We start from the raw sequence: 23,359 nt of genomic DNA on the forward strand, positions 1-23,359 counted from the left end.
ACCCCTAGGCTTCTTACTTAGATGTTTCAAACTTGATAACCATAGGGATGTTTTACAAGATATTTGAAAAATGTGTTATGAAATGAGATATCACTACATTTTATTATGCAATATAGCATATTGGTTAAGGGTTTGGGCTCTGGGTCTGTTGCCTATTTAAATCTCAGCGCTGCCACTAACTCTGTGATTGTGGGCAAATTGCCTAACTTCACTGTCTTTTCTTTAATCTGTAAAATGTGGGTAATAATTATATCTACCTCATAGAGTCGTTGTGAACATTAAATGGATAATGTGTGAGGTTCTTGGCACTGTGCCTGATTACAAAGTAACATGGGATAAGTGTGAATTATTAGGGTGATTATTTCAGTGAAATTAAATAGAATAATTTTTGGCCTGCCAGTAAACACAGAATAAACGTCTGTGAGCCTTTGGGCTGAAGGAGGGAAAGCACAAGTCTTCAGAAGGCCGAGGGTTGCCCAAGAATGAGAAGTCACCAAACATTCTGAGGCATCTGGAAAGGACTGTGAGACCATCCTTCAGTTGGCTAGTGCTAATAGGTCTTTAAGCATTTATAAATGATTTATTGAGCACCTATTATGTGTCAGGCACAGTGCTAGGTTCTGAGGACATCAAAATGAACAAGACAACATCTGCAGGAAAAAGAAATAAGCACAAGTCCAAGCTATAGCCTACCTTGATTTCTCCATAGGTTTGCTGATGACTGAGATTCCTTCCTGGAGGGAAGTGCTTCCATCCACAATTAGAAGGAAGAGGGCCCAAAGTACCTTGAGACTGTTAGGGCGCCCCTGGGGAATAAGCTTGCAGGGGCAGTCAGACTCCCCTCTGGTTAGATGGTGGGGAGGGAGCGGATGCAGTGGGAAGAGCCGGGCCCCTGGAGAGAGGGGCGTGTGTGTGTGTGTGTGTGTGTGTGTGTGTGTATGGAGATCATGATTGGCAGCAAGGTAACTGATTGCAGGCTAAGAAGTCCAATTTTAATTCTCACAAGGACATTATCCAGGGCAGGTCCTGTGTATCTCATTACCTGAGCCAGAGAGAGAGAGCAGTTGTGCCCAGGTTGACTTTTGTCCTGTTGGAATGATGTTGAGTAGATTTTTGTTCTGCTTTGAATGTGATTTTTGAATATTTTGTAGGGCTGACTTCTAATAGGATTATGCATCTCAGCCAATTTTAAATTGAAGAATCTCTCTAGAGTCAAAATAGTCTTTGCCGATTTATTACGTTTTTAGGAAGTGTTGCTAATTATTTTAGGTTAATATAATTAAACTTTTCTTTTGTAAAGGGAAATTCCCAGGCATTGCTGCTGCCTTGCCCTGGAGAGACTGGAAGATGATTGTCAGCTCCAAGCTGAAGGAGGGGTGGGAAGGTGCTCTTGTTTGTTGCCAAGCTTAGAAAGGTTGGGGAATAAGAAGGACTCGCATTTGAGGGGTGGTTATTTTGTGCCAGAGGCTCAGAGAGGCCAAGTGACTTAGCCAATATAACACAGCTCAAGAGTGAGCATACCAACCCAGGGCCCAGACTCCATCCAATTTCCTCTTTGCTATGCTGTTTTTAAGCTGGTAACATTGTACTAGGGTGAACCATATGAAATTGCCATTTCTGTATATTGAAATAGTCCAAAATTGGCAATTTTATGATTCCACCTATTGCTCAGGAAGTAATAGGATGTTTTGCAGAGATTTTACCAAGGTCTTGGATAGTTCACTCTCTTGTTCAATATGGGGTCTCCATTGCTTCCCAGAACCAGTCAGCTGCCATGTAGTATGCTCACTTCCAGGCCCCAGCCCATCTCCCCTCCACCAGTTTAAGCACCAACAGTCATGGCATGTTCACAAAACAGCAGTCCAGAAGCATCACCTGTAGACCATTATTTTATTTAGAACATCTAATATTTTACCAGGATTCAAATGCAAGCTGCTGTCTTTACTAGAAGGATATCTTTCCTTTGATTGATTGCTAAATAGATAGAGCTTGTGAAAGGATCTCTTTTTTTTTTTTTCCCTGGGATTTCTTGTTCAAACAAAATTTGTTGTATCCACATCAGTAAAGCCGTGCTAATATGGGCTGCTGGCCAGATCGTGGAAATAGCCTCATTATGTTGAACTGGATGTCATAATGGTACCCATTAAAGTGGGATTCTCTCTGTGTTTGTACTTTTAAATCCAAGTCCCTTGCCACTTTTTACATCTCTCTGAGAACAGCAGCATTCTCTAGTAATGCAGTCTGAGAATGTGCAGGCTCTCTCCGCCTCCTACTGAAAACCACGATAAAAATAGAATCCTGGTTTCAGAGCATTTTTAGGGGTTTGTGGCTTGCTCCTCGGTCATTCATTTCACTCTCTGCGCTTGTGATGACTGTAATGTGTTCTGGTGGCTGAAGGTAAGGACCCACGAGATTTACTTCTTTCAACACTCCTATTAATTGATATCGGTGTCCAAATACACGACAGGAAAAGAGCAGCACTTTTTTTCCTCCAGAACTAAACAAATGCAACACAAGAGTTTTCATTTTAATTTTTAAAAGCCGTTAAGAGACTAGTAATGTCACAGCATTTCTATTAGCTGTTGAAATCTTGCTACAGTCCTGGCAAAGTGAAGTATTTGTTGTGCTGGATTTGGGTAATGGACCCCTGCAGGGTTACAGCTCAGAAATGCTGGAAGGATGAAGCCCACAAAAGGGAGGGCAGAGTGGGTGTCAATCTCATTCCTGCAATTAAAGCAGTTCAAGAAATAGCAAAGTGCAGGGTAGTATTTATTGTGAGGGTTAATTGAAAACCGGGAGAAAATATTTAGAGACGCTACATGGCATTTCACATTGTAATCTCTTTTCTATTTGTGTCTCATCTTGTTGACTCAATAGGACCTTAATTATAAACAAATTTCTATCATTAGAATTAGCTTAATTTCTGTGACTGTAATTAAGAGGATGGTAAGAAATGTTGTAGAGCATAGTCCTCTCTACTGAAAACTGGGCATGTTTCTTGCATTCACTCCGCAAGTATTTCCCCAGTGTCTACCACATGCCAAGCTCTGTGGTAGGACTCTGGTATGACCAGACAGACAAGGTTCCTACCCTCATGGAGCATAAATTTTAGTGGGAAGAAATAGATAGTACTTATAAACAAGTAAATATGTTGTATAATGTCAGGAAATGAGGGGAAATAAAAATTAAGGGACAAAGAGATGGAAGTGGTCAGGGAAGTCCTCTCTGAGGACTCTTAAATGAAGCGAGGGAGGCAGCCATACCAAGACCTGCAGGGAGAACATTTCCAGCAGTGGGAAGCAAGTGCAAAGGTCCTGAGGTGGCAATCAGCTCGACAAGTTGACAAATGGAGTAGGTCACTATGGCTGGAGCAGAGAAAGAGAGGGGAAGAGCAGAAAAAGAGGATGCTAGAATAGGCAGAGTCAGATCATATTGGGTCTCGAAGGCTTTGGGAAGCCACTGGAGAGTTTTGAGCCAAAGGCATGGCATGAAGTAATGTAAGCTTTTAAAGGATCGTCTGGCTGATGTGGAGAATAGGCTTTGGGGTGGGTGATGGGAAGAGGCAGGGAGACCAGTTAGGAAATGATTGTAATTGCCTAGATGAGGGAAGATGATGGCTTGAAAGAGGGAGGTTGTGGTGAAGGATCAGATTCAGGATGTTTTGAAGGTAGACCAGTGGGGTTTGCAGATGGACTGGGTATGAGTTGTGAAAAAAATAGGAGTCAAGAGCAGCACCTAGGTTTTTAATCTGAGCAACGTGAGTGAATCACGGGAAGAAGCAGATTTGTAGGAAAGGGCAGCAGTCAAGGGTTGTGTGCGGACATGTTTAGTTCGAGATGCCTGTTATTCATCAGTGGAAACACCAGGTAGGCAGTTGGATCTGGGTGTCTTGGAGTGGGGAGGTCTGAGCTGAAGATGAGGGTCATCAGCATATGGAATTTAAAGCCAGTGGAGGGGCTGAGATCACTAGGGAGTGGGTGTTAATGGAGAAGCAGCCTGAAGACCAAGCCCTACAGCTCTGAGTGGTTTAGGGTCTGCAGGAATAGGAAGTGCCCAAGAGGAGGCTGAAAGGAAGCGAACAGTCAGGGATGGGAATAGTTTGGTGAAATATATGCAGTCAGGGCAGGCCCTGGGGAAAGTGTGAATTTTGTATTTGGAATGTTCCCTCCCTTTTCAGTGGTTTTCCATCTTCTCTGTGGTGCCCTTTCTTTCAACTGATTCTTTTAGTTTCTCTCATCCCTGATAACAACTGCTCTCGTTCTCAAAGTGTGGTCCCCTGACGGGCAGCATCAGCCCCATCCAGGAGCTTGTTAAAAATGCAACTTGTGGGCTCTACCCTGGACCTACAAATGAGAAACTCTAAAGAGTGGAGCCCAGCAAGCTGTGTTTTAATACATTTTTCATGTGTTTCTGATGCATGCTGAAATTTGAGAATCACTGCTCTAGAGAAAGAAGCTGATAAACTGAATCAATGAAAGATAATAGATGAGGCTTACCCTATTATCCTTTTCTGAGCCATCTGTCTAAAGCCAAAGAAATAAATGTCTAACAACAGATATTGAGCATCAACCGCTAGACCATTCTTGAGACATCTTCATGGGAGCCAAGGAAACATCTCCAGCCCTAAAGATAGTAAAAGCAGGCAGCTGCCTATCCTGTCTTTAGTATTAGGCTCTATTTATAACTATATATTCTGTATAGTATTACAAGCTCTCTGACTCCAAATATGGCGACAATGAAAAATTTGGCATCTCAGTGGGCAATTCAAAATCTCTAGCAACAATTCAGAACTTATTTTGTTAAAACACAACTTATTTACCAGGCAATTTAAAATATCTGAATACCAAGGCACATAATAATAATAATGATGATAATAAAACATTTGTTGAATTGTGAATTCTTATTCATAAAATACATCTCAAATTTATTTTAGCTGTTTAAATAATAGAGTTTAATGTATATTTAGTTAAGCATTACAGTAGTAAGGACTTAAGGAGATTAGAAATAAATGAATCCAATTAAAGAACACATCTGTGAGATTTGATATGTCCTAGGTATGAATGAACTGTTTGCACAGCAACTGTAAAGAAACCGTTAAACCTCTAGAAGAGGTTTAATCAAGAATAAATGCTATAGGACATATTTTAAAATATTTAAGTTAAACAGATGAAGACTTTGTGCATTTGAAAACATCGCATCATGCCATCATTTTTTGCTGCATCTTTTCCCAAGGAGTTCGAAGACTGAGGTTCAACTTTTCTGTGATCTGCAGACATGTCAGGGCCTTGTGTTGTGTAGGAAAGGGCAGAGCTTCCAACAGTGCCATGAGGTTTGGCTTTGTGGGGCCTCCTCACACACTGTGGGGAACTGGGGGACCCTGAGATCTTGAGGATAGGATCCCAGTGTTGGGGAAAGATGATTTCTTCGCGATTACAGGTATTTTTCTGTTCCTGGAGTTTGTGTGGAGTTGAAAACAGGAGGTGTGCTCTTTCACCCTCTCTGCCAGAGGATTTTAGGGTTTAGGAATCAGCTTTGTAAGGGTCAGAAGAACTAGGTGAGAAAGCTATTCCTGTTAGAATAGAACCTCAGCCAAATATAAGGTGTTAGGTGATGGATTCCCCCATCACATATCTATCGTAGATATTGGAAGAGTTCTAAAGAGAACATATATTTGAAAAACATCAGCTTAATAATTGACAGTGAAGGTGAGACGGATGGACAGAGACAGTGGGGAGGTGAGACAGAATGCAAAGAGATGGAAAAGAGGGGGCCAGAATAACGTGTGCATTTTATTTTCCATTTGTGAAAAATTTTAAATGTAAGAAAAACTTGGTTGATATTAATATCATTTTTTTCTTTCTTTATATTTGGCTTTTTTTTCCCCTCCAGAAGTGGGCTAAAATTAGGGATTCTCCTGGGAAAGGAGACCGACCATTTTTAATTTACACCTTTGATGAAAGAGGCAGCACATTTTGCATTTAATTTATTCGAATCTAACTTTTTTTAAAAAAATAAATTTATTTATTTATCTTTGGCTGTGTTGGGTCTTCGTTTCTGTGTGAGGGCTTCCTCTAGTTGCGGCGAGCGGGGGCCCCTCTTCATCGCGGTGCGCGGGCCTCTCACTGTCGCGGCCTCTCTTGTTGCGGAGCACAGGCTCCAGACGCGCAGGCTCAGTAGTTGTGGCTCACGGGCCTAGCTGCTCCGCGGCATGTGGGGTCTTCCCGGACCGGGGCTCGAGCCCGTGTCCCCTGCATGGCAGGCAGACTCTCAACCACTGCATCACCAGGAAAGCCCTCGAATCTAACTTTTAAAGTCCACCTCAAGAAAATAAGAAACAGCACAGCTATAAGATCAATAGGATTTGGAACTTAGACCAGGAAGATTCACAAACATACCTAAAACTTTAGTAGCTAGATATAGAATGAATCCTGAACGTAAAAAATTAAGTTCCTCAGAACAAGAAATGTGGCCCCAAAGTAGGGTTTATGCCATTTAAACAATGACAAATATGTCATCTATAACTCACATGAAACTAAATTGTTTTAAGACGCTCCGTGGCAAGACTTTCTTTTTTTCAGTTATAAGTAATATTTTAAGTTATAGTCTCCAAAGAAGGAAACATAAAGTCCTATAGTTCACTTGAAAGCCTTCAGAGACAGATAATTCTGTAAGGTAGGAAGGGTGGAAAATAGATCAGAAAGTAAGTGAAATGTATAGGCACCAAGAGAGCATAAGGTCATATGGACATTTAAAAATTATAAATGGTGTGCATGAGAAGTTGAACCTATGGGAAAAGAAGTTTAGTAGTGCTTTCTCTCTTTTGTAATTTAACATTCACAAAGAAGAAACCCTGGATATATAAGGAAAAGAAATTGGGGAACCATTTCACAATGAGGTAGGAGTGCCTAAAATTTGCCTCAATTAGTGTTTCTTTTTCAATAAATTTTTTTCTGATTATAAAAGTCATACATGTTTATTATAGAAAAAACTAAGATAATGTGGAATGGTATAAAGAGAATGTAAAGAACATCGTTAATTTATTTTCCAGATCTCCTCTGTTAATATTATAGTTTTTTGCCTCCCACTGTGGTACATGCATATACATGCCTATACAGTACATGCTGATTTAAAAAGAGAAAATTTTTCACATTGTCAATAGTATTTTTCACATTGTTAGAGTAAAAAAAATGAATGACTGCATAATTTTTGTCACTTTAGTAGGCCATAATTAAGTAATGCTTCTATTGTTGGTTCTTCCTATTTGTTTATTTATAATTAAATACAAGAAATTATGCTGATAAACACCCTTGTATATAGACTTTTGATACTCATCTCTGATGAGTATTATTTTCATAAGATATATTCCTAGAGGTGGAATTACTGGATTTAAGGTATGAACACTCCTAAGACTCTTGATAAACATTGCTAGTTCACTGTCTTACCAGTAGTGTATAGAAATACCCATTTATTTCACCTTGCCTTCATTGAGGTTTATTGTCATTTAAAAAATCTTTGCCAGTTTGAAAGGCAAGAATGACATCTGGTAGCTGCCTTAATTCACACAGGTTAGTAGTAGTGAGGCAAAACCTTTAAAAAATTATTTCTCAGCAATTTGTGCACTGCTTACATCCTTTTCGTATTTTTCTATTGCAGAGATATTGTATTCATTAGTGATTTTTAGAAGTGTTTCTCTGGATGTTTAAAGCACTATTCCTACTCACCCCTCCATTACAACCTGTAATGGTTCCAAAGACATGGTTGAGGATGAAATTAATTTAGTATTCTAGTTTGCCTAAATATCACATATGCCATGCCTGAATTATAACTTGATAAAAAATAAGTGCATTTAATTAATACACATACCACTAAAACGGTAGCATATGATTTGTTTCTTTGACTTAAGATCTCACAGAATTTCAGAATGATCATTATTAATTATAAACTGGGAATTTAAGAATCCCTCACATAAACTTGCTTACTTAGCAGATATTTCTTTCTTATTTATGTAGGAAAGTTTGCCAGTTTTTTGAATTTTTGGTCATTCGGATTGGAGTAGAATAACAGTTTATTGCAATGAGAATTATTTTGTTAATCACTTGCAAGTGAGCGTCTGTTCTCTGTAAGATATTTGTGCTAGACAGTAAACAGAGACTATTAGAAGAGAAGGAATTTAAGATATGCCATTCACTGTGAGACAGATTTACAAGTGCCAAATGAGCTGTGGGACAGTGACTGGTAGAGGAGCTCAGAGGAGGGAGCAGGGAGAGATCACTGTGGCCAATGGGGAGAAGGAAACAAAGTCAGATGCAATATGGTGACAGGTCTGGGTTTAACTGTATTTCAACTTGGGTCGTGGGTTTGTATGAAGGTGTTACACTATCTCTGTTGTGAGGATGGTTGGTCTTGCCATATCTTACATTATAGTTTTTGACTTACTTTTTGGTTGTTGTTGTTTGTTTACATCCCTGTCTTTCCTTCTTGAAATCACAATGTGATAGTAAACCTCATTCACTATCATGTAATACTTACTCTCACATACGAGAAGGGTAAGTCATCCCTTACCCTTGTGAGGCCATCCACTCCATAGCATGTTGGATGAAACCTACAAAATGGAGGAGAAAGAGGTTTCCAGGCAATGTTTATGTAAAACCCAAGACTTTGGGGGAACTACTAAAATCACCAAATCAAATGGAGAAAACCACAAGGAGCAAACACAAATCCACTTATTAGTATGAGACTATTACATTTCCGAGGGTGCCTTAGCCTAATTTCCCAGCAGATTGTCTAAGTCTGTGAGCCCCTCACAGTATGGAATCCTCCTTATCAGCTATCTCTGCTGGGCTCTGTGGGAGCCTGAAAATGAAACAGAAAGTAGGTCTCTCTGCTGCAGAGGTTTACCCAGTGGCCAGGCAGTAACTCTGCCAGAATATAAAGAAGGTCATGCACTTCGTGTAACAGTGACTCTAGAATCCAATTAAAAAGTTTAGTATAAGGCACAATCATTCCTACTTAATCCGATCACCGTTTAATGCAATCCTTTTCTTATTTCAGTCAGCGCCTTTGGAGCCAAATCAATTGTATGTCTTTGTTTCCACGTTTTCCTCGGTAATTTGATCACCTTCAGCCATTAAAAAACAACAAAAAAAGCTCAATTGGGAAATCTGGCAACATCTTTCACGAATTGCCACATAACATAAAGTCAACAAACTCCAGAACCGCCAGCTCCAAAACTGACATGACAGAAACAAAAATTCAGTGGAAACAAAAGCAGAAAAGGGTAAGGCAGAGTTGAAGAGGGAAATTCTTGCAAAGAATCTTGACTCAGCATGAGCTGATCAAGTACTGTTGATTACTTCTCTGTATACTCATTCCAACTCGCTTGAAGGTCGTACATATGTTGGTGCTGCTGTTGGCATTATGGATGCCAGTCTCCCAGTCGAAATGATAGACATAATATTGATGCATTTCTCTGAAGCTGACAGTACCTTTCAGCAGCGAAGACACCTTTCATTTGCTTTGCAAGGGCATCACAGTGAGCTTCCCATATGGCAATTTGGCATTTACCTTGTGAGTGGTCGTGGAATATTGCTTAAGGAAAGGCTGAGAAGGCCAATGATGCAAAAATAGCCCCTTTTATTCTATTGGAATTTGAGTAATTCCAAATATGTACATGACTATTATAAGGTTTAGAGTAGACTCAGATGGTTAATTCTGCAAATTGAATGATTTCTGACTGTCCATAATGGAATAAGAGGATTACTTTCGTTTGTGTAAATGTGGGTGAGATTGACAAACTGCACGTCCTAGTGATTGCAAATTACCCATTTCATATTGCTTTCAGAGCCTAGGTACCTGAGGATGTCTATGGCGCTGGTACAAGTCATTAAAAAGAGAACCAAAAAAAAAGTAAATTGAAAAATATGCCAAATGGCGTATGTCACAGTTCCTCTTTCAATATGCCAATCATATCTGGGAGAACAGCATGAGCTGCCCTCGAGAGGGTTACCTATGGGGTCCTTAACATGGTCTATGAGGCACTTCTCAAGAAAGCTTGAGCAGAGCTGAGTCCTTCCTTTATTAAAGTCGGCTAAGTCAAGCTCCTCACCATACTCATTTCAGAGTCTAAGTTCTGTGCACCCACGTATTTTATTTTGTCCCACTCCACAGGGAAGCACTGAACGGCTTTACTAGGCATACACCTAACTTTGAGGATGTGTGTGTATACCAGAATACACCTCACTAGGGGAAGGGGGAAAGGTAGAGCCAGAATCTTCTTTGTGTCTGAGTTTGGAGGAGGGAAATGGAACTCAGTAATGTGATTCCCATCAGCATCTAGACCTTTAATCTATACAAATGAAATACTCAATTTAATAGAATTCTAAAAGTAAAACAAATGCTTTGTTCTCAGTGAATCTGCCATGCAGAATTGCTCTTGGCAGTACATCAACCGTACTTGAAATGTCTTTAAGTGGGTATTTTTTTATTGTGCTTTTCATCCTAACACATCTTTTGAGCTGTTAGAGTCTCGAACAGAGAAACAGGAAGGCCGAGCTCCTCTCCGAATGCCAGGTCTGTCTTGCTCTATGGTCTTCATTTGCTGACTTAGCAATAAAGAACTTAATGAACTTAATAAATATGTTGGCCACACTACAATAGAGTTTAGAAGCTAAAAAGGAACAGAGCCAACGAAAATGAGTTTGGGATAGAAAGGAAAGAAATACAGCATAGGGAAGTGTTTGTAATGAAATGTATTACAGTTGCTACCAAAGTGAAACTATCGCTTTGGGGAAATCAGGTGCCAAAAAGTGCCATCAAGGGTGGAAGTGAAGAAATAATACTATTTATTGAGCATTTACTATGTTCTAGGTACTGTGCTATAAGCTTTCCACATATTTCATCTGAACATCAGCACACCCCTGTGCATTTTAAAGAGGAAATTAAACTCTAGATAGGTTGTCACACAGTAAAAGGCTCAAACTGTGATCGACCTGACTTCATGATCTTCTGCTTAATTTTTGCGGGTTTGTTTTTGTATTTTTTGGTGCACCAGAACATTAATATTTTAATTGGTGTATCCAAAGTATAACTCTTTTTGTATTTATTAGCTTTTTCATGTGTATATGTAGAATTTAAAAGCATTTACTGGCTTTCAAATTTTATTTAAGCCTATTTAATTTGGAGTATTTTCTTCATTGGAAACTATGCAAAAATTTTGGAGAGACTTTTTCAGTCGTTGAGATGCACACTCTGGGGTCTGATAGTGTGCAAGAGAAAAGTGAATCCTTGTTTACTCTCTGCTTGTACCCATGAAGTCTCTGTGCTGAAATGTTGCATTAAGAATGAGTTGACATGGGGCTTCCCTGGTGGCGCAGTGGTTGAGAGTCCGCCTGCCGATGCAGGGGACGCGGGTTTGTGCCCCGGTCCGGGAAGATCCCACATGCCACGAAGCAGCTGGGCCCGTGAGCCATGGCCACTGAGCCTGCGCGTCTGGAGCCTGTGCTCTGCAACAGGAGAGGCCACAACAGTGTGGGGAAGATCCTACATGCCACGAAGCAGCTGGGCCCGTGAGCCATGGCCACTGAGCCTGCGTGTCCGGAGCCTGTGCTCTGCAACAGGAGAGGCCACAACAGTGAGAGGCCCGCGTACCGCAAAAAAAAAAAAAAAACAAAAACAGAATGAGTTCACAAAAATGATTTGGCCAGTTTTCAGGGGTGCATGATTTTTGCTGTCAGTCTTAGGGACTGGATGGATACTCTGCTGCCCAGGAGACAGAAGTACATTTGACACAGAAGATGGTCAGGGATGGGGGCTCTACCTCCTGTCAGAGCCTAGCTTGCTCACTGTCACATCCATGTGATCTCAGGGCCAGCTGGGTCTGGGGACTCACAGCCCACAGGGGTTTTTTTCCACAGAGAAAGGCTGTTGGGTTCCAAGTTATTAGAAATCATTGAAGAAAACAGTCCTTTTTTAGTTGCATCCTTACCTTCTTCCTCTTCCATCTATGTGAACTATTGTGCAAAATGCCATTGGAATAGACAGAATAGGTCTTGACTCTAATCTTCCAGAAACTTAGAATCCACTTGGGAAAGGTAAGACATAATCTCTTGAAAAATAAGATTAGAGGAGAAAAGAGATAAGCTTCTGGTTCTTTCCCACTTCCCTCAGGAAATGGCCCTGGTGCCTTGGTCATGAGGGTAGTGACTTAGTCTTTCTATTCATTGCTGTGTCCCCATGGCCACCACAAAGATGCTTAGTAAACACATACTGAAACACATACTGAAGCCCATACTGGATGGGCTTAGCAGCTGGGAAGGGCTTCCTAGAGGCGAGTGGCATCTAAGATAGTTCTTTGTAAGAGGGGTTTTATAAGTATGTGTTGGAGCAGAGAGAAAATCAGGAAAGTATAAAGTCAGTTTGGGGAGAACTATTCTGGATGAAGTGAGGGGCTAATGAAGGAAAATTCTGAGATATTGTCAGAAAAATAGGTGGGCACCACATTTTGGCAGGCATTGAGGTTCTGACCAGGGAATGCTCAGAGCCTGTGCCATGTGTTGTCCTTGGGAGTCGATTAGAGCTTAGAGTGTATAGCAAACCAGTGATGTGATCAGACTCCCCAAGCCCAGGAGACAATTCCCATGCCTACCTTCTAAATTTTTTTTTTTGGCCACGTGGCACGTGGGATCTTAGTTCCCCGGCCACGGATCAAACCCATGCCCCCTGCCATAGAGTGCGGAGTCTTAACCACTGGACCGCCAGGGAAGTCCCTACTTTCTAAATTTTTCTTACTCACATAGGAGAATTTTTTTTTTTTTTTTACTTTCACTGAGTAGATGGACTGTTTGATAAGAAGCCATTGCAATTTTATGACATCTATCACTACACTCCAGTTAGTAGCAGTGATATTATTGGACCTCTTTTAGCTTGTTTCTATTCCTGGTCACTTGAGGAGGAGCTCCTTGCCTGAATTACACTTTTGCTTTTGCCGATCTCTCTGTAGAAGAATAGGTAGGGAAAAGGAAAAGAAGGTTAATGAATATTTGCTGAACCATGGACATCTGCCAGTCACTTTTACATATATAATTTTATCAATTTGTTACACTGAATATAGCTATCTTAATCTGAAGAGCATTGAAAATGCACGGATAATGTTTAAAAAGGTGAACCCATTAGAGAAAGGAAAAATAAGATAAGAAAAAAATAATGGAAGCCGTGGAGTTTGTTGCCCAAAATGCCTGACCTGAGGACTTGTATACTTGCTAGAGGTCGTGACACATCAGACTTGGGCTCAGGGCTTTTTGACTTCATTGCAAAGAGGGAAACATGATGAATGATATGATTCACAGTGCTTGTGAGATAAAAAGAAATCAATTACTCAGGAGCAGCTCAGCTACTTCTGGAACCTGAGAGAAAATGCTCCCACGAGTCCTCATAAAGAAGACTCTGAAACATTTTAGTCTGGTTGCCAGTGGGAAGGGGTGAGGAGTGAGCTGAGACTCCCCGCTGCCTGGAAGCAGGCTGAGGTGGTAGCTGGCGGCAGGGCCAGGCTGTCATCTGTAGTCCTTCAATTCCTCAGCAATACCTTTGTAATGAACTTTCTGAGATACACTCTTTATCCCGGTCATATCACAGTCTGCAGTTATTATGTTTATTTGTTTATTATTTCTTCTCCCCAATAGACTGTAATCTGCACAAGGGCAGGGACTCTGCCTTATTTATCCTTTCATCTCCATATAGCACAAAGTCTGGTATATATTAGGAGCCTAATAAATATTTACTGAATGAAGGAGTAAAAAGAACTGGTGGGAAAGCGCACCCTAAGGTAACTGAATAGGTTAGAAAGGGATTTTTAAAAAATATATAATTTAATTAATTAATTTGTTTATTTATTTTTGGCTACGTTGGGTCTTCATTGCTGCGCGTGGGCTTTCTCTAGTTGCAGCGAGCGAGGGCTACTCATCGTTGTGGTGCGCGGGCTTCTTGTTGGGGTGGCTTCTCTTGTTGCGAGCACGGGCTCTAGGCGAGCGCGGGCTTCAGTAGTTGTGGCACGTGGGCTCAGTAGTTGTGGTTTGCGGGCTCTAGAGCACAGGCTCAGTAGTTGGGGCGCACAGGCTTAGTTGCTCTGTGGCATGTTGGATCTTCCTGGACCAGGGCTCGAACCCGTGTCCCCTGCATTGGCAGGCAGATTCTTAACCACTGCGCCACCAGGGAAGTCCCGAAAGGGATTTTTAACTAATAAGCTATATACACTAGTTTGCCAGCCATACGAATATTTGGAATGTTTACCCAGAATGATTGATCTAGGAGCAGCTGATAGAAGACATTCTTCTTGCCAGTGATCAGATAGCATCAGATGGTCAATTGTCTATGGCGCTCACCCCACACAGAAAATTTTTAGAGTAGATTTTATAATCCATATCTTACCAGTGAGGACACAAAAGCTCAGCGAATTTGAATTATAGATTTATTTTCTACTTATATAAAAATAATGAAAAATGTATTTTTTAATCAAGACATCTTCATGAGCATATCATATAATTTAGCTGTGGTACCTGGGGCAGCTACACTCACAGGCATTAGTTAAATGTTAGGCACTTCTAAAATAATCAACGTGTTTGTGGAAACCAGTTACATGGCTAACTTTTTCTTGCTTCCTTTTTGAATATGAATGGCTGTCATTTCTGGTAAGAGAACATGTGTATCCATTTCCTGTGGTGGCCGATTAAGGGCTGTGTCTTCCCACCCTGCAGAGACACGGAATACAAAGGGCTGCAGCTCTCCCTGGATCAGATCTCAGCCTCCAAACCAGCCTTCTCCTATGCAGGCAGCTCCACTCCTGCCATGACTGACAGCAGAAAGGGAGCCAAGTCCAGGCTTTCCAGCTCAAAGTCAAAGTCCAGGACTTCCCCATACCCTCAGGTAGGTGCACGGCCATTTGGCAACTTCCTGTTTTTGTGACTTGGTTTGGTCTCACAGTAGAGGAAGTATTGAAGCTGTTTGGAATTAATTATCTGGCTTTAGTACATTTAAAACTTCTATAAATCTGGAAAGCTTTCTAAAAATATCTTCTTCCTTTAAAATAACTGTGCTAGTAAAAATTTGAAGTGATCTTGTGGTTTACTGCTTTTATATGAAGGTTGTGAGAGGCTTAGTGGCAGTCAGAACCATAACTTTATTTCAAGGAGATTGGTCCTAAATTGTTTCCTCTACACTGATTAACCAGAAAGAAGTAGCCAGCATAGAAAAATATGGAAAACAAGAGCTTGATGTAGAAAAATTGAATCTTAGGACAGGAACTGAAGTCAAAGGATAAATTAAGAGGTGGAGGCAAAAGATCAAGGATACATTTCACCATGAGATTTGAGCACAGATGGACTATTTATGGGGAGGAATGAAACAAAGAGGGTCTTCCAGATGGCAGGAATGGTAGAAAACGCAACCCTCTTCTCATCTTTGCAAGGTGGTGAGCTGATGAGAGCCAGAGGAGGTATTCCAGAAACACTGCAAGGTACAGAGATGAGCCCTGATGCTCAGAAGGAAAAAAAGAATGTCTTTCTTCATTAGCCACTGAGATATAGAAACTTGTCTGTGTCAAGGTGTAGGGACAGCTCTCTCCTGGCCTGAAGGAAGTGGGACAGCACTGAGGATTTCCCACTCTCCATACCCTGTGACCACCTCCACCTTTAAGGGTGCCACATCCAAATTCCTGCAGTTCATTAGAGTAACTCAGGAGATGATTCCTGGACTAGTATAATACCAAACTGAATTCGGAGGCATTTCATCAAGGTGGTCTTTGTCATTTATGTTTCTAAATATATTTTTTAAAGTAAAAGTGGCAAACCAGTGGGTCCAGAAACTATTATTTTCTTACTTATTAGAGCTATATTATTCTGTTGACTTCTACAAGTGGGTACTGCTTGAGGAAATGTCATTCATTGAACTAATGGTCACTAAGAAGCTACTATTTGCTAGATTATTTTAGCAGCTTGGTGTGTGAAGGTGAGAAGATCATGGGCCCCAAGGGATTGATGTCTGGTGCCACAGAGACCAGATTTCTTTACCCTGACAAAAGGGAGGGGAGTAGATGTGTGATGTCTGGACATTTTTCAATGTACACCTTCTGTTATGAGGACTGAGCATGTTACTTATAAAGTGCATTTTAGTTCAAGTCACTGTGGAGGAGGAGTTGCTTCTTTTTATTGAATATCTGAGCAGCTTTTCTTATTACTATCTTGTACCTTGGGAAAAGAGTTTTACTGTCTCTTTTTAGTACTTGGAAGGATGAATTACTCCTTTGGGTAATTCTATCTTTATATGGATAGGAGTGCTGAACGCTTAGATGAAAGGAGAATTTAAATTAGGAAATACTAAGTTAAGAAGGAGTTTGTCCATTGTTGTATAGAAATTAAGCCACAAAAAACAAAATCTCCCCACTGGACTTCCAAAACCTCATTGCCTATGTTTTCTTTCATGCTCAGCTCTTAAGTCTAAAATTTCTTTAGTTTACTCTAATTGTAGACTACCTACACATTTAAAAAAATATATTTTAACTGCCGTTAGACTGCTCCTTGGGTTTATGTGGGGAGGAGTTAATTTGAAAGTTGTACATGTTTCACAATTTTAAAAAAAAGCAATACAGAAGAGTGGAAAGTAGAAAATCACCCACTGTTTCCTCCTTTTCCTTCTCCAAAATGGTAGTTTCTTCTAGAAATATTCTATGATGTAGCTATAAAAATCAGTCACATGCACACACATATATCAACATAGGGTTTCTCTTGACTTTTTTGTGTTCATTTTTGTGATTAATACTTATATAAATGTAATCCTTAGAATTTTGGCCCTATGTCTCATTTGAAATCTCAGTCATGAATTAAGTTCACTTAACATTTATGTGCCTAGTAAAGGTTATTCTTTAATTATGTTTGCTTTAGATAATCATGGTGCTAGGTCAATCATTGACTGACTTTCTAGTACATGGGCTACTAATATGTAGAAATCAGAAGTGGAACACAGTCTTTGCTTTCGAGGAGTCACTTGTGTAGACAGAAAAAGGAACAGTCTTTGCAGTGAATTGTCATGGGGTGAGCAGAGGGTCCTCTGGGGACACAGTGGAAAAGCGTGACATCCAGGGCAAACTCATCTGTTTCTGCTGGAAGAAAACAACTCAGTACCACCATCTTGGCTTCTAAATCCTCAGAAATTTTAAAGAAAAAAAATAGTTTAGCTTCTCAAAAGTCTTATTTTGTCCAAATTTCCCTTATATTATTTATTATTATTATTATTATTTTAATTAATTTATTTTGGGGGGCTGCATTGGGTCTTTGTTGCTGCACGAGGACTTTCTCTAGTTGCGGGGAGCAGGGGCTACTCTTCATTGCGGTGAGCGGGCTTCTCATTGCGGTGGCTTCTCTTGTTGTGGAGCACGGGCTCTAGGCACGCAGGCTTCAGTAGTTGTGGCACACAGGCTCAGTAGTTGTGGCGCACGGGCTTAGTTGCTCCACAGCATGTGGGATCCTCCCGGACCAGGGTTCGAACCCGTGTCCCCCGCATTGGCAGGCAGATTCTTAACCACTGCGCCACCAGGGAAGTCCCACCCTTATATTATTAAGGAGTACTTATTCTTCAGTTTTCTTGCATCCTTGCTCTTATGTGTCTTAGACTCAGTAAATGCTAGCTGAGTGCCTACATCAGAAAGATGCTACACTGGCCATTGTGATGAATGAGGGTAGAGGGTAGGTGTTGGGTAGAAGGTGCTAGAATATAAGGAAATGGTATAAGAAACGCCCTTAAGTGTTGCAGTACAGTTGGAATGATAAGTTATATACTAGGATAAGGAGTGTATAGTAGATGATGTATACAAAAGGCTTTAGGAGTGGTGTCAGCCTGGATGACTGGGGAGGGTGTTGACCTGGCTTTGAGGGTAGAATTCAGGTATATGTACAGAAGGGAAAGGAGAGGACACTTCAGAAAGACCAAGATTCTGAAGAGATGCAGGAACACACTGTTAGTGTGACTGGGCCTGTGGGTGAAGTGGGGTAGGGTAGGTCCCTGTGGATATGGCCAAGGGGTTATATGTTTGGAAGCATTCATTGATTAGTGCCCATATCTGCTATGCCAAGGAGTTTAGATCTTGCTGTGTGGAAAACCAGTAAAGGTTTTGAACAGGAAATGAGGGCATTAGGTGGCGGAAGCAAGGCAGACTGCTCGGGATACTCGTTTTAGTAGTCTTGATGTGAGTCTAGGAAGGTCCGGGCTAAAGTTCTCAGCTGAAGTAAAAAGCATTGTAGAGGAAGGATGAATAAAATTATTTTTATCCTTGGCTGCTTCTTCTTCTCATCGTAGATGTATTTTGATCGTTATAGATTTATTTTGAAATTATATTTTAAAGCTTACATTTTTAAGTTAATGACACACACTGAATTTCCCTTTATATTTTTAACAGACCCATAATAAATACATTTTTATTCACTGAAAGGTCAGGCTTTGCATGGTATTTAATTTTAAATGCTTTTGCCTCTTCTCAAAAATAAAGAGAAAATCTTTTATTTTTTGTTATTTCCATGTTTACATGTTTTTAGCATGCAAATTCTCCTCAGATTTTTCAAGAGGCCATTTCCAGAGCAAAATTGACCTCGTAGGGTAACATCTTGTGCCTTTTATTAGTTATGAAATGGTGATTTAATGATTCTATCAATATTATTTATTAGGCTCTTTGCTCTATTATGTATTAGGCATATCTAGAAATTTCTAACAGACGTTCGAAGCACGGCAAACAGCAACATTGCTTTTTGGAATTATCTAGGCACCCTTATTTGAAGGCGTGAGACATGCACAAATTGTAATGCACTGCCACCACCAAGTTTGTCTGTAGTAGTAGATGAACTTTCAGGTCCCCTCCTGGTATGAGATGCCCTTGGGAATAACTTGATTATATTATAGTCACTTAATGAAAGACTGAATCGCCTTTGTACCTCTATGTATTACTCGGGACAAGAGAGGTCAAAATAGAATTGTTTTGGAAAAATTGTTTTAAGAAATATTATAGATAACACCCAAAGATTCTGCAGCTAGCTACTGTGCTGCTGTAGAGCTATCTTACCACTATGACAGTTGTATTTTATTGTTATTGGGTTTATATTCATGAAAATAGCAACTTATTTTTTTCACAGTTCTGTTGAATTAGAAATATTGAGCTTATAGAATTTATTTTTCACATCTTATCTCTAGCAATTGTTAGCAGCGATTGCTAGAGTCTTTTTCACCTATTTTTATGGAACTAGTCATGGCTACTCTAATACAGTTGGAAGTTACCCTGCCATAGTTTAGCCATGTCAATCATGAATAAATTGCCTCCTGATTCCAGTTTCCTTTAAACTTCTCCTCTTGGCATGTTTATAGTTGTTACGTTTATAAGAGACAGTGCGTGCCCTCCGGTTTTATTGCATCATCCTGCCCTCCTCTTGCTTTTTCCCTAGTCAGTAATAAGCAATACACTATATAATTCTGTAATAACAGTGCATGCATAAAACCATGTATGCTTCTGAAACCTGAAAATATTTAATCTCTTGTTACAGATACACTGTAACACTTGCAGGTTTAACTTCACATCTGTTACCTTAAATAATCCCACAGAACCCTCTTAATTTTCACTGCCAGCAATCTGGTTTCCTTTTGGTGAAGGTAGAAACTCTCTCCCTGCAAAGGTTCTTTCTGGCCTCAAAAAAATACATCAGTGACTGCTATGCTAACTTTTTTAGACTACAGAGAAAAGAAGGACCAAGAATTTCTCAAGTGTAGTTTTCCCTTACACATAGTAATTTTATCTCTACCAGGATAGATGTCCTTCATTTCATGTTTTATATGTTACATGAAAACATGTACTCCTTGACCATTAACAATGACAAAAACTTTAATGCATCATGCAAAAAACAAAAAAAAAGAGGTTATCTTCTCTGAAATTAGTACACTACAGGCTTGTTTATATTTTCTGGCCATGTCTAAACTTCAGATATCTTCTCTTCTATAGAAATATCAGGAGATTATTAAAGTGGACCCTTATGGTCTTTTTAGATTGTCTTCATAAATAAACCTCTAAGTATTATTTTAGAAAGCACTTCACTCAGTAAGGTGAGACCTCTGTGTTACAGATTTGTACTTTGGTTTTTACCAACTCTTCCCTTTAGTTAAATATTTATTATGTGCACTAAAACGCTAAAGGTGGGCCCTTAAGGAACCATGTCCATGGTCTCACTGGGGAGGCAAGACCAACATTTTAGAGAGGAATTGTAAGATGTGGTTGGTCATGGGACCTCCAGGCCCCTGCGGCTGCCTTTTCATTCCCTTGGCACATGACTGGGGGAGGGGCAGACTCCCCATTAATCAGCTGCCTTATACCCCCAAATTTACCTTCCACTACCCTGCCTCTCTCTCTCTTCACTCAGCCACATGGGTTTCAGGAGGAACCTGGGGCCTTGTTTGAAATAGGCCAGTGAAGTCTGCTACAAAGCACACACACGTTTGCTGAGGGGATGTGCAAGGTAAAGGAATGGTCTGATTAAGGGAGTCTGCAGAGAAAGGTGACATTTTAGGAGGTGTGATGGATAGAATGGGTGATGAGATGGAAGGAAATAACAATGGGGCCGGGCAAAAGTGGTTGTTTCTAGGACAGTCTACCTGCCATTACAGGGAACTTCTTTGTCTTTCACCTTGCTTGGGAGCACGATAGTATAAATATTGGTAAAGGTAAGGTAACTATTTATGGTAGCTAACTAGGTATATGGGATTCGAAATAGGACCAAAAGATGAAATACTTTCTTGATAAATAGTTGATTCAAGGAGGCAGATATCGCAAGCAACACTGTTTCGCTGGTGTTTACTAAAACATACGATATATAATGATATGTGTTGTGTAAAACGCATTCCCAATAGTGAGAATCCAATGATGACAAATCTCACAAATTGAAATAAACATATGGCTGTGTTTAGTTACATTAGATTTATATGTTAGTCAGCAGGACTTCACTGAATAAGAAAAGACCAATGAGAAGAAAAAAATGAAAAAACAGTGGCATGAATGAGACTTTGCAAAAATTATAAGATGAAAGGAAGAAAACTTGGAGGCAGTAAATGGGGACTTTAAGATCCTTGAGGACAGGAGATGTTGCCCTTGATAACAAGATTGCCTTGGGCACCCAAAAGCCCTTAGGACATATTGAGTGAGTGGGTAAATGAATTGATGGATGAGCCCACCAAGGTAAAGTTGATAAGGTAGGTGGATCAAGAAACAGGAGAGATGAGATGACCTGGGTATACAGCCCTTTCCCCAGAGGCTTACAGATTCAGTGGGGGAGATAAAAATGTAAACGGATAATTGAAACACAGCATAGTGTGTATGTGATAAAGGCGTGTGTTGGCAGTGGTGTAGCTATGGTGGTGTGTGTTGGGGGCTCACCTGTCCTTCCAGCAGTGACTGGAGGAGGGATTTGGGGGCTGACAGTGAGAGAACCAATAGCCTCTAAGCTTAGAGACCTTCATGCCATGCGGAGTTTCCAGCAGGTTCAAATTTATTCCTATTTGCAAGGTTTGCAGTGAGCTGCAGGTTGACAGTTAATAAAGCCCTGAACCCCTTGGATGCCCCCTCAAGGGCCAGACTCATGCTCTACCTCTAGCTGTGCTTTCCCCCCCCTCACCCATTTACCCTTCTGCTCCCTTTGCCTGTGTCCCAGGAGCTCCCTCACTCTGGAGGAGTGCAGTACATTTTCATTTTCTCTCCACTTTGGAAAATTTTCCTCTCCAGTCTTCCCTGCTTCTCAGATTGACCTTAAAAGACCACTGATCAGTGTTTGGAGACTTGCCACAGTCCTAGCTGTCACTCAAGGTCACCTATAGTTGGGTCCTAAATTACCTGCACCCTCTGATCTGGCCAGACTTCTCTGCTCACTATTTGCTGAACACCTTGTCCTTTCCTGCTTCCATGCTTGTGCTTATGCATTTACTTCTGCCTGCATTGCCTCTATTTTTCAAAATTCTGACTATCTTCTAAGGCCTGGATTGAATGCTGCCTCTTTCATGAAATATAACTGAGTTATATTTCTCCTTTGTGCCTCCATTTATAATAATCTATCTTCTACTGCCTTCTAGATATGACAGATCTCCTCTCTTGGACTATAATATCTTTGAAAGTAGTTAACCATGTCTACTTCATACCCACCCCCAACCTTGCCCCAGCATCTAGTATGGTGTCCTCCACATATTCACTCGCTAAATGTTAATGAAATGAATGAATGGCTAAGTAAATACATTAAAAAAATGCAGATACTTAGCTGGTTGCCTATAGAGACATAAAAACCCCAAGTAGGGAAAATATTCTGCTACTATGGAATTTATAACCTATGTAAAGAGGCAAAAGATACACATGAAAAACAACCTAAGGATGGTTTCACAAATGCAAAATCTTGCAGTACAAATCAAACACCTACCTGCTGAGGGGGAATTAAATGTGGTAGAATCTGGAGGCTCTTTCAAGAGTAAAACTTTGAATGAGCACTCTCTGGCTCACATTCTAGGGAAGAGAACCATCCACATCCTGTTCTGAAGTGGGCTTTCTAGTCTGCATGTCTCCACTGTGATCACCATTGCAACAGTGGAGAGAGGTGACAACTGATATTAGCTCTGTGTGTGCATGTGTGTGTTTTGGTTATAAAATAATTGCCCTGACGTGAGTGTCTGTACAAGAAATGCCATTTGGCTCTGTCTTCCATCTCAGGAACCTGTCTTTGTTTATGGGCTCAGCCCTAGTTCCAGGGCCCACTTCCATGATCAGTAGACACTTTCTAGATCACTCTCTTATTCTTTTAATAATCTATGTGCATTTTCAGTGCTATACCTTTATATCTAGGAGGGATAGATTTCTTCCATAAGAAAGGGAAAAGTCTTAAATATTTGGTTTCTTTGTTTAGTTGGTTTGGTTTTTGACCTTTGAACACAAAAGGCCTTGTGAGGGTAATGTTCCTTCATGGTGTGTCTTGACCCTTAGCTCCTCCTCTACCCGATCCGCACTGTCTTTGTCCTGTTCCAGGCTCTTCAGAACAGGACATCACATTTAGACTACTTCATCCCTCCTTATTGTCCTTTCAGTCTCTGAGCATTCCTGCCAGAGTAAGCTTCCTGAAATATCATTTCCATCATGTACCTCCCGCCCCAAGCCCTACTTAAAAACCTACAGAAGCTCAGTGTTGGTTATAATATGAAGTCTGATCTCCACAATCGGCCCAGGCTACATCTTTGCCTCTTCCAGCCACCTCTAGCCCCACCACATCAATTCTCCATTCTAGCTGTGTACTCGCCCTAAGGACACCTTTCC

At 40.6% G+C, this 23,359-nt stretch overlaps 1 protein-coding gene across 1 annotated transcript in view; it reads left to right on the forward strand.

Moving 5' to 3' along the window:
- Positions 1–23,359, forward strand: part of SIM1 (SIM bHLH transcription factor 1) — a 67,220-nt gene that overhangs the window by 26,562 nt on the left and 17,299 nt on the right. Inside the window, exon 10 of the mRNA XM_007117669.4 lies at positions 14,748–14,916. Within this exon, the coding sequence (XP_007117731.1) occupies positions 14,748–14,916 (169 nt within the window). The remainder of the gene's footprint in view (positions 1–14,747; positions 14,917–23,359) is intronic.

This window comes from Physeter macrocephalus, chromosome 10 (genome assembly GCF_002837175.3).
Source record: "Physeter macrocephalus isolate SW-GA chromosome 10, ASM283717v5, whole genome shotgun sequence".
Lineage (NCBI taxonomy): Eukaryota > Metazoa > Chordata > Mammalia > Artiodactyla > Physeteridae > Physeter > Physeter macrocephalus.